The 16003-nt window shown below is 43.5% G+C and overlaps 1 protein-coding gene across 2 annotated transcripts; it reads right to left on the reverse strand.

Moving 5' to 3' along the window:
* Positions 1–593: 593 nt before the first annotated feature.
* On the reverse strand, positions 594–6970 carry LOC136508382 (coatomer subunit delta-2-like). Of its 2 annotated transcripts, none has more exons than XM_066503050.1 (12): positions 6808–6970; positions 5738–5798; positions 5512–5551; positions 4821–5044; positions 4177–4419; positions 3582–3747; positions 2480–2784; positions 1909–2095; positions 1679–1832; positions 1183–1245; positions 995–1091; positions 594–903 (listed from the first exon to the last, which is right to left on the reverse strand). In XM_066503050.1, the coding sequence occupies exons 2-12, from the start codon at positions 5738–5740 to the stop codon at positions 814–816; spliced, it is 1572 nt and encodes a 523-aa protein (XP_066359147.1). In that variant the 5' UTR covers positions 5741–5798; positions 6808–6970; the 3' UTR covers positions 594–813. The 2 variants fall into 2 exon arrangements, with proteins under 2 accessions (XP_066359147.1, XP_066359148.1); XM_066503051.1 differs by having other exon boundaries at positions 5512–5583.
* Between the last annotated feature and the right edge of the window lie 9033 nt (positions 6971–16003).

The raw sequence follows: 16003 nt of genomic DNA on the forward strand, positions 1-16003 counted from the left end.
CCGGCTGGTGACTATATGAATTCTTGCAGCCTGCCTCTTAGCCTACCCATATAGTATTTATATTTTTACTATTAATACATGTTCCACTTGTCTCTCGCACAAAATTTCTTGGTTCTTGTCAAGTCGGCTCTAACTTAGAACCCACTTCTCTCTCCTTCCCTCTCTCCACCTCAGCATACGGTCGACCTACAACCCTTTTACTATATTTGCTCTTAGGTATTTTGATTTTGATACGGTACAAATACTGAATGAATGTCCGGATTCCATTATCCGGGTTTAAACCCTTTCAAGGCATTGAGCTTTAGAAAACTATCCTGTCGTGGCCTTGTGGGGCGGGGGCGCGGCCAAGAGTGGCAGGGGAAGATTATAATTAGACACTGATACATGAGCCCTACATGTCAGAATAAAAATTAGGAACAGCTTTTTGGCAATATATGGGGTGAAGATCTCTCATACCCAAAAGTTGTTTTTGAGAGATCTTAGGAGAGGATAAAAGATCTGGTGGAGATGCTCTTACACCAGCAGATCACATTACACGATAACACTGTCCTGACAAGATTCTCAAGAGGGGAAAAAAGACGGGTACAAAACGCTGGCAAACGAAATGCAAGAACATTACTTATTTCTCTGGTAGCAATACATCAGAACAACATTTGTCAACATGCTAACAATGAGAAGCATATTTTTCCAAACGCAAAATGATCTTCCGTGCCATGGCTTGCAAAAGTCCATGGCAATAACATGTCATATCACAAATATCTGCTATTGGAAGTATTTAAGTGGATCAACACTCGACTGTGGTACAAGCATTAATTAAACAACTTGATAGTTAGCAGTGAGCAAACGAGCCCGCTGAGAAAACTTCGGAGGGTTGCCTTCCTTCAGAGGAAGGATTCCAGTGACCTGAAAAGTTTCAGGTGGGCAAAATTAACAAGGAATGAATAGGGATACAACAAGCACGGTGGGCTCATTCGACAATTATGTGGGAACCAACCTTCAGATCACTGAAAGTACTCGATGCAGAAAATCCAACAGAGATGGGGAAAAATGATGATGGGTCAGCTGGGGGAACAACAAATTCCATGGAACCACTGCAAACGGTATAGGAGGGAATAGTTACAAGCAGAGTCAATCTACAAAATTGGACGATAATCGCAAGTTAAATATTCAAATATTTCAGACCTGCGATTCGACTGGTCAATAAGGAGAATAGACCATTCCAACACGGAGTTTCTTGAGTCCAACCTGTTTGCACAAGAAAAAATAAAACTAAGACAACAAGGACAAGCTGAAGTGCTCAATTCTATAAAATAAAGAAGGTATTGTGTAATGCCACGAAGAAATGAAGTAATGCAGTAACATAGCTTATTCAGATCTACAGTGCAGAGCTTATTCAGATCTATGTTGCACAGCTTACTCAGATCTAGCGTACTACGTAGGATACAGCAGTCAAGTTATATACACAAAGTCCACTGTAACAGCTTGATATACCAGTTATAACAGCAAAAGTCTTGGGGGTATCACATTTTGACTTGTTAAGATTAACAATAAAAAGGCCTCACTTAAAGCAGGACAGCAACCAAGTGGCATAAGGTCATGCACTAGTCACAAAAAGTTTATGCAATATACTTTAGTAAAACATAAGCATGAATAAATTGAAGAGGAAAGAAAATTTTACTTCCACTCTCCATCTATCTGTCTGACACTTGGAGGCTCCCTAAGTGCTGGCAGAGGTATAGATATGACAACATTGTGCAGATCAAACATCTCAGAAGCTTCATACTCAATGTTCACATAGGTTTCATTTCCAGATACCGACGGCCAGCAATTGACTGCGTCAGAAATAGTATGTTACCAAAAGTCCAAATTGGTAAATTGTTAGACAGAAGAAAACAAAGAGATTTCCACCTGACAGAGGTAAAGATGACTCATCCATTCCCTGGATTCTCCATTTCACCAGAGGAGTTTCATTTTGACCACTTGGAAATGGCCTGTTTGGATCTTTTGCTCCCAAAATTTGCTGACCATTAAACAAATCCTTGTTGATATTTGGGTGTGTTTTGAAGCTAAGCCCAGGAATATCTTGGCTTTCAATCTACAACAAATCATATATTAGAGAAATCAGCTCATAAACTAATTCATACGATGATATACTGCTGTGCAATGAATTTGATTATCAGCAAATAAAAAAATAGCATAACCTAAATGAAGGTGAATGTCATACTAATATAAAATAATGGCCTTTCCATGGGGAAAAAGAGCAGTAGAGGAATTATTTTAGGTTGGAAGGTGAAGGTAATATTCTTACCTAAACAGATTGCAATATCAGTATAGATTCACGTGACAAGGAAAATAAAATAAAATAAAGTTTTATACTATTATGAACTTTCTACAGTTAAAGCTTTCTAGTCGCAAATGTAAAGGGACAGAAAAAAACAAGCACAAATGTAAAATGCTAGAATTTAGGAAAGGGCGTTACCTGCAATTGGATGAACCCATCAGTATCATTAAGAACCTGAAGAGCAAGTGTTCCTTGAACATCAAAGTTATTAATACCACCATCTCTTTTAACAACAACATTGAGCTTCTCTTCTATAGTCACTGTGACAGGGTCACTTGGTGGAAGAGCAGATGATCTTGTAGAAGCTGCACTTGGTTGTACATCCTCCAAAATGACTTCTCCTTCAGCTTTCAAAGATTCAAGGAATTGATTTGTCTTCTGTGTCTTGCCTAATTTCATACCGAAACCTTTAACAGGTGCAGTAGCTGCTGTAGATGGACGACCTGTAGAAATATTGCTTGCAGTTAGAACCAAATATGGGTCATATGCTAACCCTGTACTGTCTCTAGCATTTTGACTGGAAATAAGGTAATCTAGTCCTGTTGCCTTAATAAAGGTCATGAAAGATTTGAGAACTTAATTACATAATGAGCAAAAGAAAGACAAGATTGAGCTATCACTAACCAACAATGGAACACAACAACAGAAGACTTATTTGTATTTACTATATAACCCTCCAGTTTTTGTTTAGCTAACTTGAATCTAACTCGTACCCCACTATATGATTAAATTAAATAGTTTACCACAACAAGATTATAAATGTATCATGAAAGAGACAAAGTGCACTGGTACATAAGTTCATTTGCTATTTAAACAAGTCCTCATCAACTTGTTTTGTAAACTAAGTACGAGTTACAAAGTTCAACGGATTGATAAGCCTAACAATCTGGGTGTCTGCATGCTCCCTAGATATGATGTGACTGCAGAGTTATAATAAAAAAATTAAGGTGTATATATGTACTATACATGATTCAAATATCCACTTATACAAGAACTGGGAACAATAAAATATCTCAATACATTTCCATGAAATAAAAAATTCATGGTTGACCAAAAAACACAAAAAAATTGTAATATATTTCCTAGATATCTGGAGAAGAGCAGGATGAAACAGAACTAGATGCAAATACCAAAAGAAAGAAGAAATTTAAATCATCAACATAAACTGATCACTGGTGCAACAAGTTTGGTTTTTCTAAAATAAAATATTTATCAAGAAATGCAAGAGGAGCCGCCTTACCTTTGGGCTTGCTGGCAAATGAGTCCATGTCAGTGCTCAGTCCACCTAATCCAGAACCACTACCAAATCCAGAACCACTGATGCTCATGTCACTGAAAGTTTTTTCAATCATGCGTGGACCAGATATTGATGAGTATCCTCCTTTGTCAAGTTTGCCTCTTTCCATCTGCAATAAACACCACCCAAAAAATATACAACCTTAGACAATAATGAATTAAAGCCAAAAAACATGATTGCAGTAATTCATACCCAAAATAGCCTGGCATGAAATTTCAATTTATACATCTTGGTGATGGAACCTAACTATTTTTTTCTCTAAATAGCTTGTGTTTCGCTCTCATATGATGAAATTTTCATTCTACTAATCATATCTGAAGGGGTCAGCAATTCATCTTTTCTTTATGCTTTTGCAGAAGTCTAAAATTATTTTATGAGAAACATATATTGCCAAAATATTTTTTAATTGGATGCTTTACCTTTACTGTGGCATTGCTTGAAGCATAGTCAAATAAGACTAAATTGACAGATAAATACCCATAACCCTAACTTAAACGGAATTTCGATGTATTTTAAATCTGGTAAAAAATAGTCAGACCTTCATTTTGTCAAGCTCATTAGCCCTCTTCTTCATGAGATCCTTGGTATCATTGATTTTGGTTTGCATCATCAGCTTGTGTGCCTTCTCTTCATGGCTCTCCATCTCACAATATTGTTTGACTTGTTGCACTGTTACATTTTCCTTGTTCCCAAGAGAGATGGCTTCATCGAAAGCAAATATAATCTCAAATGCTGTTTTACAAATACCCTCCTCATCCAGGGAAGGGGAGTATTCAGGCACCTTTTCAAATGTTAAGGAGACAGTTGTGAAAGAACACACCACAGAATAGTAAAAGAGTTGATATATACAGAGCACTCAAAAATGAGATTCATATTGGTAAAGGTTTTGCATAGATAGCATCAGATGCTTAAAGTGGTCGCTACTTTTACGTTTTCCCCCTCAGTAATATGTAAAAATCTAGATTAGCTTGGATGTAATGTAAACCTAAAACTTCCATTTACTCCACAGGAATAGACAGTACAGTTATCTTGTACTTATCATTATGAAGGAAAAGGTCAAGACCAACCTTTTCCCCACCCCCAACCCCTAGGTTCTATTTTTAATTCTTAGACTAAATAGGATTATATAAATAAGGTAAATTCCAATGAGTGAGAAGATTAATATTTGTCAGAGTAGGATACAAGCTTGGAGAGGAGCCTCAAAGTGTCCAGATCTTCAAGAATATTGCTCTGCTTGTTTGTGATGAGTAGAAGATATAAACCTTCAATAGGTTGATAAACATAACGCACATTTTCAGTTTCAACATAAGTGTGCTGTTTCCCAGTTCCAACTAGTTTCGGGAACGCAGCAAGTAATCCTTCAATTCTTATCCGAGACATGTCAACGAACTGTCTTGAAACAAGTGCTGCAATTGAAAACAGAAAAAAGAACAGCCCTCAGCCAAGTCCGTTCACTTCTTTAAAAGGATAATTGGGGGGAAGCTAGATAAACTTAAACACATAGTAGTTTCATATTATGTCAACCCAAAGACTTGTTATATAAGAAAAGGATTGAGTAGTTAGCAACATGATACCAGATATTGCACCAAATTTGTTAGAGTGTTATAATAGATGGTGACTAGAGTTATTATCATAGTTCTTAAGGCGTCGCCTAGGCGGGCGACGCCTAGGCGTCCAGGCGTGCCCACCTCGCCGTGGAAACAATGGCGCCTTGCCCCCTAGGCGTCGCCTAGGCGTCCAGGCGTACCAAGCCCTCGCCTGGACGCCTCACCGCCTTAAGAACTATGGTTATTATAGCAGATAAATAAATTACAAAATCAATTCCTTTGTGAATCGGCAATAATGAAGGATCTGATTAACTGAAGCACCAAACCTTTTCCCGACTTCGAAACGATTGAAGCTGCAAGAACCACCTAGGGGTACACAATCGAAAAAAAAATCAGACCTATAAGAAACAAGATACCGTAACTCAATGATAGCAAAAGGAATAAATGTATAGAGACTCCTTGAAATCAGAAGATTAAATAAGTTTATTAGCGCTACCTGGCGACTAGCAATAGGATTAAAAGTAAAAACATAATGAAACCAACTAGCCATACCATTTTTTATCACTTTTGTTGATGACTACAATTATTCAAACCAAGCCCTTAAACTATGAACCTGTCACATGAAAACAATTACACAATCAGCAATCACAGAGAGAATACAACATGACTAATGATTGTCAGAACTGGGAAAAATGAAGGGGTAATCGCAATCACTTAAAGCAATTTATTTCAGCAATCAACAGTAGCCATCAAAGACATGAACAAGGCAACCGATTTTCCCCTGTGATGCGATCTCAAATTAAACATGCCACTAATCAACACTAAACAAGGTATCAATCAGTTGTATCACATGATGCAGGGAACGATTAGAGAGGGCCATAATGGTTTTAATTTAGTTACCCAACAACACGTACATGGAAACAAATCAAGGTGCTCAAACAGCCATTTTTTGCATCGTATTCGGTTCAACTGTATTATTAACGCATTACCAGGGACATATATCTACCGCATAGCACTGGTGCAAAGCTGATGTGATTACCAGTATACTACAGGCATCACATCGTCCGAGGTCAATGAAAGTAAAGAAAGATCAAAAGGAGTAGTAATCCAAAAGAACACTACCCTTGACATCATTCAGAATTTCAGATTCGGGGTAGCACATTGTAAACGGGCCGGGAAAACGTGTGGACGCGCATTGTACCTGAACCTACAGGAAAATTGACAAAAGCAGCCCCGGATCTAGGAGAGTACACCGAGAAGAAAATTGGCAGAGGCGGCCTGGATCTAGAGGAGCAAATCTAACCATGACGTGTGGTGGTCGCCATGAATGAAAGAAAAAAAAAAGGATTTGGCATAACAGAGCGGCGAAAGGACGCCTGGATCTGGCCAGAATTGGCGTGCTCGGTTGCGCATGGCCGTAAGGGAAGCTAAGGGGCGGCCTTGCCAGTTTTATTATGCTCGTCGCCGGCAAAAGGCCCGGCGGAGACTTGGCGAATCATCTCAGATAAGCTAAATGGAACTACAAACCAGTGCTCCACGCGGTTGGACTGTTGTTGGTGATCGAAATCGAGCAAGAAAATGGTGAAGGGGAGAGGAAAGGGAGACCGAGGGCAGGAACATACGTTGGAGGAGTGCGTGCGCCGGTGGTACGTCTCCACCGGTGGCTGCGAGTTCGTCGGAGTCGACACCGCCTCTGTCGCGCCTCCGCCTCCGCCCCCACGAGATTCGTCGCCACTGCCGGGTGCGAGATCTGTGTGCGTTGGAATGGGGAATTTTATTAGCCTGTGCCCTGTGGCGGGCGGTGGGCTAGACCGATGGATATATATGGAACGGGCCGGCCCGGCGCGGTACGGCACGGCCGATAGCCAAAAGGTCGGCACGACACACCGTGCCTCACGGGCCGTGCCTCGTAGGCCCACGGACCTAACCTTTGGCCCAGGCATGGCTCTATAGGCCGATTTCCGTGTCGGGCCGGCCCGCGAAGCATGGCCAGAATCACGGGCCGTGCCAGCCCGTGGCACGTTACCCTTTACATTCATAAACAGATAATAGTTCACAGTTTCATAATGCATACATTCATAGTTCACATCAATACATCATCACAGTTTCTTACATTCACAAAATCAAAGTCCAAAACTTGTCCGATACAGTCATATTTTCATACATTCACAAAATCAAAGTCGAAATGTCTGATACATTCACAGATCACAAGTTCATACATTCACTGATTCATAGAATCAAAGTCCAAAGCCGACAGACAACAGAAATAACGAAAATGAGCTATTTAGTGCAATGCTGCCTCATTAAAAACCTTTCTAGGTAAAACTCATCGAGAAACCCTAGAAAGAAAAAAAGAGTGCAGCCAGCTCTTAATTAACCATTATTCAAATGATAGACAAGTCTTCCACAGTCACTGAGTCACACACATCCTTTCACAGTCGCAGATCAGTAGATCACACACACTCAGGAGGCAAGTCTCAACCTCAGTACCTCACTAAGTACCAGGAGCACCACCAGCAGGTCCATCTTCATCAAGGTACAAGTTCTGGAATGAGTCTTCAAGTTCTTGGTTGTCAACAGCATGCTGTTTCCTTTTTTCTCCTAACTCCCATCTCCACAGTCTCTGGTGACAAATGCCATCGCCGTTCCTCAATTATCCTACCTGTCAAACTAAAACAAGACCCCGAAGAGACAGTAGATACAGGAACTGATAGGATATCTCTAGCCATTATAGACAGGATTGGAAAGGTTAGCTTGTGGTCACGCCACCACAGAAGTAGGTTAAAATCATCCTCATAAGAAGTGACATTGTCACTGTCTAAGTAAGTTGATAGCTCAGAAACAGCAGTAGATGAAGATGAAGTGGCAGGAAGAGGGGAAGCACCAACAATACCTGATCCACAGCCAAAGATTCTTCCCCAGGCCTGCTTTTTCTTACCTGTATGATGTGATGGTTGTGCAACCATTTGAGACCTAGTTGCACCAAACTTGCTCTCATATTTATTAAACAGTTTATACAATTCAGTTTTAACATCAGCATAGTATGAACTGTACTCAGAACTAGTGTATTCACCAAGTAATTATAGCACATTAAAGAAACCACTCATCTTAGCTTAGGATCAAGAATGAATGCATATGAATATAACAGAGATATGTCCTGCCAATATTTAAGAAACTTAAGCTTCATAGGTAATACAATAGCTCTCAGATTATGCTCTTTTCACATACATGCAAATGAGAAGCAATCTCTAGGATATGGTGCAGAACAAGTGGACTTGTAGGATAATAAACACCAGACAGTACAACAGTGGAGTCATAGAAGAGTTCCAGGAACTTCAGTAACTTCTCAGTAAAATACCAATGATTTGTAGTCAATAATTATGAACCATAATGGGAATTAATGAACACAGAAAAGACATTCTTATATGGAACCAAGTGTTTAAGCATCAGGTAAGTAGAATTCCATCTAACATCCATATCTAAACCAAACTTTCTAGGTCTAACACCCTTAGCATTACAGTATTCCTTGAATAATGCAATTCTTTGATTAGAGGAATTTAAGAAGTTAATTGCAGTTCTAAAATCTTCTGTGTAAGGTTTCAACCTCTTTAATCAAGATTTTACAATGAGATTAATGATATGACGAGCACAACATTGATGTACAAGACTATACTTACGGTTACTAGGATCCAAAGGATCAGGTGAAGGATCAGGACCAAGTAACAAACAAATAGAGGTGTCAAAGTATTCATAGCCCTAGCATTAGAAGAAGCATTGTCTATAGTGACAGAGAAAATCTTGTCAATTAGACAATACTCCTCAACCATAACAGTAATTCTTTCAGCAATGTTTTCACCAGAATGTTTAACCTCAATCAGCCTAAGACCAATAACCCTTTTCTATAACTCCCAATCAGTATTCACATAGTGAGCAACAACACTAATATAGTCCTCCTTAGCATTACCAGACCAAATGTATGAAGTCAAAGCAACAGAAGAAGCAGCAAGCAACACAAAAATTTTAAGCTTATTACGACGTTTAGTAAACAGCTTACCAAGATCTCTAGTGGTGGTCTGTCTAGAAACCTTGGCAAACCTAGGGTTATGAGTAAGAACAATGTAATCCTCCCATGCCTGTGACCCACTGTCGACGAAATATGGCGGGCAGTCCATCTAGGGGTATGCCCATGATGGTAGATTGTCGGTAGATGGTGCGTGTAATCAGGAACCGGATGGTTATAGAGGCACAAGATACAAGATTTATATAGGTTCGGCCGTCGTGTTGGCGTAATACCTACGTCATGTGTCTCATTATTCTGTATTGATTGAGATCTCGATGGATCGTCCTGCCTGAGGGGGACCTCTGCCTCTCCTTATATAGTCTGGAGGAGGAGGGTTACAAGTAAAGTATCATATTTGGTACTATTACAATATCTAGTACAACTTGTAATCTTGATGTGCACGCCTTGATCTTATGGGCCGGACCACCTCGGATGGTGCGGCCCATGTACCATCTTGTGGTACCCAGAGGTATATCCCCCACAGCTAGTCCCCGAGCGCCATGTATTCTGATGCGACACGCCATTTTAACCTTCTCCGAACAGTGAGGCTTGAGTTCTTGACGTCTCCGACCACCGTTGTCGCCAGAGAAGTAGGTTGTCCGAAGAATGTATGGTGCTCTTAAGAAGAAAGAAAAAGATTTCCGTCTTAGGAAGTGTGCCCACTTGGGTTTCTGTGAAGAAACGTAAGGGTGTCTTGAAGCGTAGCGTCTTTGATCATCAGAGGCGTAGGGGTCGAAAAACAAACACATTCACCGCAAGATGAAGTGTGCCCACTTAGTCCCCGAGCCTGGTAGTAGGTGACACAGGCACGTGGTGCCAGGGTCTAAAAAGAATTCCCAGTTAAGTTGAGAATCCAATCGTCGTATAGGCGATACGAGATGCACCGGCAGGTGCATCGTACCGATGTAGTCCCCGAGCTTGCTAGAAGGCGAGGTATGAGCCTTGTAGCAAGGTCTAAGTGAGAAAAAATATCCCAACTGTATGCGAGTTGCTAGTCGCATGTAGTCGAGACGCAAAGTCCCCAAGCCGTGGTCGGAGAGTGGTCGAGGCAGTCCCCAAGCACAGGTCGAGGAGCGAGCGACGAAGTCCCCGAGCTGTGATCGAAGAGTGATTGAGGAAGTCCCCGTGCGTAGGTCGAGAAGCGAGCGACGAAGTCCCCGAGCTATGGTCGGAGAGTGATCGAGGCAGTCCCCGAGCGTAGGTCGAGAAGCGAGCGACGAAGTCCCCGAGCATAGCTCGAAATTCCTGCAATATAAATATGTAGAATGGTAGTACATGATGTACAAAATAATAAATTATGGAGAAAAAACCAGCGGTGAAGAAATAGCGTATGACATTCAGCAGTCATTTGCAAATGAGCATGATGTGATAAAGCAGTTGGTGCTTTGTAAACATCAGTGTTAATGTGAAGTTTGTGTTTATACTTAATATAAACTGCCCGACCAGTTAGTAAGTAGCTGAGTCTCCAGCGCTAGCTAGCCCGTTAACCAGAACGCGGGGCGCGGAGCCAGTGCACGTGTAGGAAGAACAAAGCGTCGCTAAGGAGCCGCTGCCGACCACCCATAACGCAGAGGGCAGACGCTCGTGCACGTGTAGGGAGAAGCCGGAGACAGGGCCATTTTTGGAGACATCGAGCGTCAACATGACTGGTCGAGGATTTGCATTAAGTATAGCTGTATGCTATATTTAAGATTGTATACATGGACAAACATTATTTGAAGAACAATCATGGCAATAATGTTGTGGAGAAACATTGTAATGAAAATTATATTAAATATAAATATTAGAAGTGTACTTATCTTTGGATAGAAATCTGGTCGATGGCGATAAAGTTGTCCGGTCCTCGTGCTTTTCGGCATGTTGTGACAGTGGTCACGGTTGTCATAGCGCCGTTCTTCATGGCGATCATCATTGCGATGTGGTCTGGTGGTCGACATGGTCGGAGTTAGGTGGAGCCGCTTGGGACGTGGTCGACGTGGTCCATGATCGACGTGGTCGGAGCTCGGCGGAGCCGCTCGAGACGTGGTCGATGTGGTCTGGTGGTCGACGTGGTTAGAGTTAGGCGGAGCCGCTCGGGACATGGTCTGGTGGTCGACGTGGTCGGAGTTAGGTGGAGCTGCTCGGGACGTGGTCGACGTGGTCTGGTGGTCGACGTGGTCGGAGTTAGGTGGAGCCACTCGGGACGTGGTCGATGTGGTCCATGATCGACGTGGTCGGAGCTCAGCGGAGCCGCTCGGGACATGGTTGACGTGGTCTGGTGGTCGACATGGTCGGAGTTAGGTGGAGCCGCTCGGGACGTGGTCGATGTGGTCTAGTGGTCGACGTGGTCAGAGTTAGGTGGAGCCGCTCGGGACGTGGTCGACGTGGTCCGTGATCGACATGGTTGGAGCTCGGCGGAGCCGCTCGGGACGTGGTCGACATGGTCTGGTGGTCGACGTGGTCGGAGTTAGGTGGAGCCACTCAGGACGTGGTCGACGTGGTTCGATGCGGCTCGCTCAGTGGCTCGCTTGATGGCTCAACGTGGCTTGCTAGCAGCTTGTCATGACTTGCGTGATGACTTGAGCGGCTTGCTTCGGCTCGGCTCCACCTTTCTTGGTAGCGTGATCAGTTTGAATGACTAGATGGGCTTGGACGAAGTCGAACTCATGTTGGAGACATGGAAGAGCAGCAACAAATCTGTACGTAATGTATGGCTCACGTACATGCATACGTATGAGTTTTTGTCCTTGCATGGTCTTCAATATTTAGCTTGCATGACTTTCTGGTAATCGGCTTGCATGGCACTTTGTAGATGTACGTATATATCTCTTTCTTTATTTGCTTGTCTTAGGACTCAGATGTGCCCTTGATTGCCTATTTGGAGTCATGGCCGTGCGTCGCCGGCCGCCAACAACAACTTCGATGGCTTCAACAAGTATATGTCTTCTTCATTCATGCATGGCAGCCGTGGAGGGAAGCCAGTCCCTTGAGACGAAGCGGGACCAACTAGGCCATGATTGATCAGATCGACCTTTGCCGGACGCCGTGCTGAATGTTAGGGCTGCTGTTTGACTTCGTGCACATTGGTAGCTGCCCACGAAACGCGTTGTCGTAGTCCGCCCGCAGGATCCCGAGTTGTCGCGGATGACGATGTTGGTGAAGAAAATTCCCATCTGGCTCACCAAAGGACCAGCACGCACACCCCCTACCTGGCGCACCACTGTCGACGAAATATGGCGGGCAGTCTATCTAGGGGTATGCCCATGATGGTAGATTGTCGGTAGATGGTGCGTGTAATCAGGAACCAGATGGTTACAGAGGCACAAGACACAAGATTTATACAGGTTCGGTCGCCGTGTTGGCGTAATACCTACGTCATGTGTCTCATTATTCTATATTGATTGAGATCTCGATGGATCGTCCTCCCTGAGGGGGACCCCTGCCTCTCCTTATATAGTCTGGAGGAGGAGGGTTACAAGTAAAGTATCCTATTTGGTACTATTACAATATCTAGTACAACTTGTAATCTTGCTGTGCACGCCTTGATCTTACGGGCCAGGCCACCTCGGATGGTGCGGCCCATGTACCATCTTGTGGTACCCAGGGGTATATCCCCCACACCCACCTATACCTAATAGAAGGTCAAGCCTAGCAATCAACCTACACAACTCAGAGCGAGCAACAGTAGGATTGTAGTCCCAGTTATGCATAGATCCATCAGGATTGTAAGAAAGCCTAGATTGAACCCTAGCAGCCTGATCAACCTTTTCCTACAAGATTTCTGATGCCTAATCAAATGGCCAGTGCCAGCAGTAGATCTAGCAGATAATCTACTCTTACACATTTTATAGATAGCAGTAGTTCAAACCTTTTGACCATTCACAGTCTCATAGATCTCATCAAAATCAACCCAGACACCAGATTTACGCTTACCAAGGCATGAGGTACCATCTGTGCTGTTGGAGCCGACCGGTGTTGAAAGGTCCTTGTGTGATTTTGGTAATTGAGTGACAACCTAGGTGGACTAATTGTGTTTATGTGAGATACACAGGTGATTAGTCCACAAGTACATATGTGTGAGCAACATATGTCATGAAAGTGAAAATGGCTTGGAGATGTTGCAAAGCTCACACATGTGATGATAAAGAAGCTCATTACAAATGAGACATGACATTGAGTCATGTGATCAAGGTAGAGAAGATCAAGACAAGACTTGGCTTGATGGACCAGTTGCAAGCGTGAAGGGCAAGTCGGAGGCTTTGGAGCGATGGACCGCATGGCGGTGAAGCTTGAGCAAGACTTGGCGCCGATGGACGAAGGCAACGGTGAAAAGCAAGTGAAGTCAAGATCAATGAACCAATATGATCATGTGATGATATGAAGTGGATCATATCATTATTGATCATGTTGGTGCATGTATTGCATCGACATTGGAGGAGATGGAATGGAATGCGCAAGGCAAAGGTATAACCTAGGGCATTTCATTTCACCGGTCATAGATGTGTAGAGAAGTTGATGACCGGATTTATGATAGATGGCCGTACTATCAAGAGGGGCAAACTTGTTTGCATATCGGTCATCTAGTGATACTTGAGTGATCTAACTTTGCATCGTCGCTAGGATTGAGTGGCGTGGCAAGTTGAGTGGCTAATCCTTTGGAAAATGATTGTGAAAATGCTAACACACATACACATGGTGGTGTACACTTGGTGGTGTTGGTACATTTGCAAAGGAGATGAAGTTGGAGTTGATATGGATCAACTCAGTGATGAAACGGAGGTGAGAAAGGTCCCACAGAGTGGACCGGACTCTGGTCACGTAGTGATCGGACGCTGGGTTCCAGCGTCTGGTCAATAGTGGCAGTCAGCGGGCTAGCGTCGGTCATCGACCGGACGCTGGCGCTGGAAGTGACCAGACGCTGGCCGTATGCATCCAGTCAGGGTGACGTGTGGTGAGGCAGGTAGAGTAGAGAAACTAGAAGTGACCAGACGCTGGCACTACGTCCGATCGCGATCGACCGGACACGTCCAGTCATGTCTAGTACCTTACTGGAAACGACCGGACGCTGAGGTTGCTGCGTCCGGTCAGTTCAAGTTGCTGCTTCCGGTCGATAGATGACCGTTGAGATCAGGCGATTAGCGTTTGAAGAAAGGGACACGTGGCGTACATCGCACGACCAGGCGCTGGGGTCCAGCGTCCATTCGATCAGACTGGAGCGTCCGGTCGTCCCGAGTTTTGGCCAATGAAGGGGTAACGGCTAGTTTAGCCCATTGGGCTATAAATAGAAGGTGGCCTCGGCCATGGCTATTGCTGAGCACCTCAGGGGACTTTGTGTCCATGCTTGTGAGTGCTTGGGAGCCCTGCATCTCACATATACTTGATAGTGATCATTCAATTATGTGAGAGAGCGATTCTAGTGCGATTGCATCGTGAGGTTGCATTGAGTGGCACTAGGTGATTGAGTTGCAAGCCGGTGGTGCTTGTTACTCTTAGAGGTTGCCACCTCCTAGACGGCTTGGTGGTGGTCTCCATCGAAGCCTGCAAGAAGCTTGTACGATGCTCCGGAGAAGAGCTTTGTGAGGGGTATTGTGCTCGCCCCACGGGAGCCGCAAAGAGCAACTCTAGTTGAGCGTGTCATTGAGCTACCCTCACTTTCGGGGTAGGTTCTTGCGGTGCCCGATGTGCGGGCTTGGCGGGTGATGCCAATTAGCCACCGAACCACCAAGTGAGCGGTCGACACAATGGGGACTAGCGTGTTGGCAAACACGTGAACCTCGGGAGAAAAATCATCGTGTCAACCTTATTCTTCCCGTTGGTTTGCATCCTTGTTACACAAGCTTGTAATTACTTTTGCATACATTGTGCTTGTATAGTTGCTCTTCTAATTGGTTAGCTTGTGTAGCTTACTAGTTACCTTCTTGCTTGTGTAGCATAGAAGTAGCTCCCTTGCGTGACTAATTTTGTTTGTGTGACCTTGTTAGTCATATTGCTTAGTTTGTGTAGCTAAGTAATTGCGCTCTCTAATTTGGCATTGGTTGCCTTGTTATTGAGCATTGTTAGTAAGCATTAGGTGGCTTTGTGCTTTTGCTTACTAGCATGTGTAGGAGCTCCCTTGTTGCTTAAAGTACTAGTGGCATAGGTTTGTATGACATTGCTTTTAGAATTGGTTAGGTGAGCTCTAGCTAGCCTGACACCTTTGTTGCTTAATTAGTATCTTTGGAAGGTGCTAGAGAACATAGATAGAGGGGTGTAGTCTTGGCTAGACTGATAGTTTTAAATTCCACACTTGTTTCGGTTAGCCAACGCGATTAATTTTAGAAAGGACTATTCACCCCCCTCTAGTCCGCCATCTCGACCCTACGAGTGGTATCAGAGCTAGGTCTCTCATTTGTGGTCTTCACCGACCCGAGAGGATGGCGTCTAGTGGGCTAGATGTTTATGAAACACACATTTTTTATGGCACAAACTTTGCACTTTGGAAAAATCACATGCCTGATCATTTTCGTGCAAAGGGACCTAAGTTTTGGTGGATTGTCACTAATGGTCTCACTCATGTCTTAGATCATAGAAATCTCACCAAAGCTCAAAGAGTTCTCTATAAACTTGATACACATGCTTGTTGTTTTCTAATGGATGCTTTGAGTTTTGATTTGATGAAACAAGTAAACTATACGGGAACCACTCATGAGATATGGGAGTCCATCAAGCGCACCTTCGGTGATTCCTCCACATGGGATGATGGCAAATTCAAGAAGGAGGATGAGTCCAAGAAGGAGGCG

This window comes from Miscanthus floridulus, chromosome 15 (assembly GCF_019320115.1).
Source record: "Miscanthus floridulus cultivar M001 chromosome 15, ASM1932011v1, whole genome shotgun sequence".
In the NCBI taxonomy this organism is placed as follows: Eukaryota; Viridiplantae; Streptophyta; class Magnoliopsida; order Poales; family Poaceae; genus Miscanthus; species Miscanthus floridulus.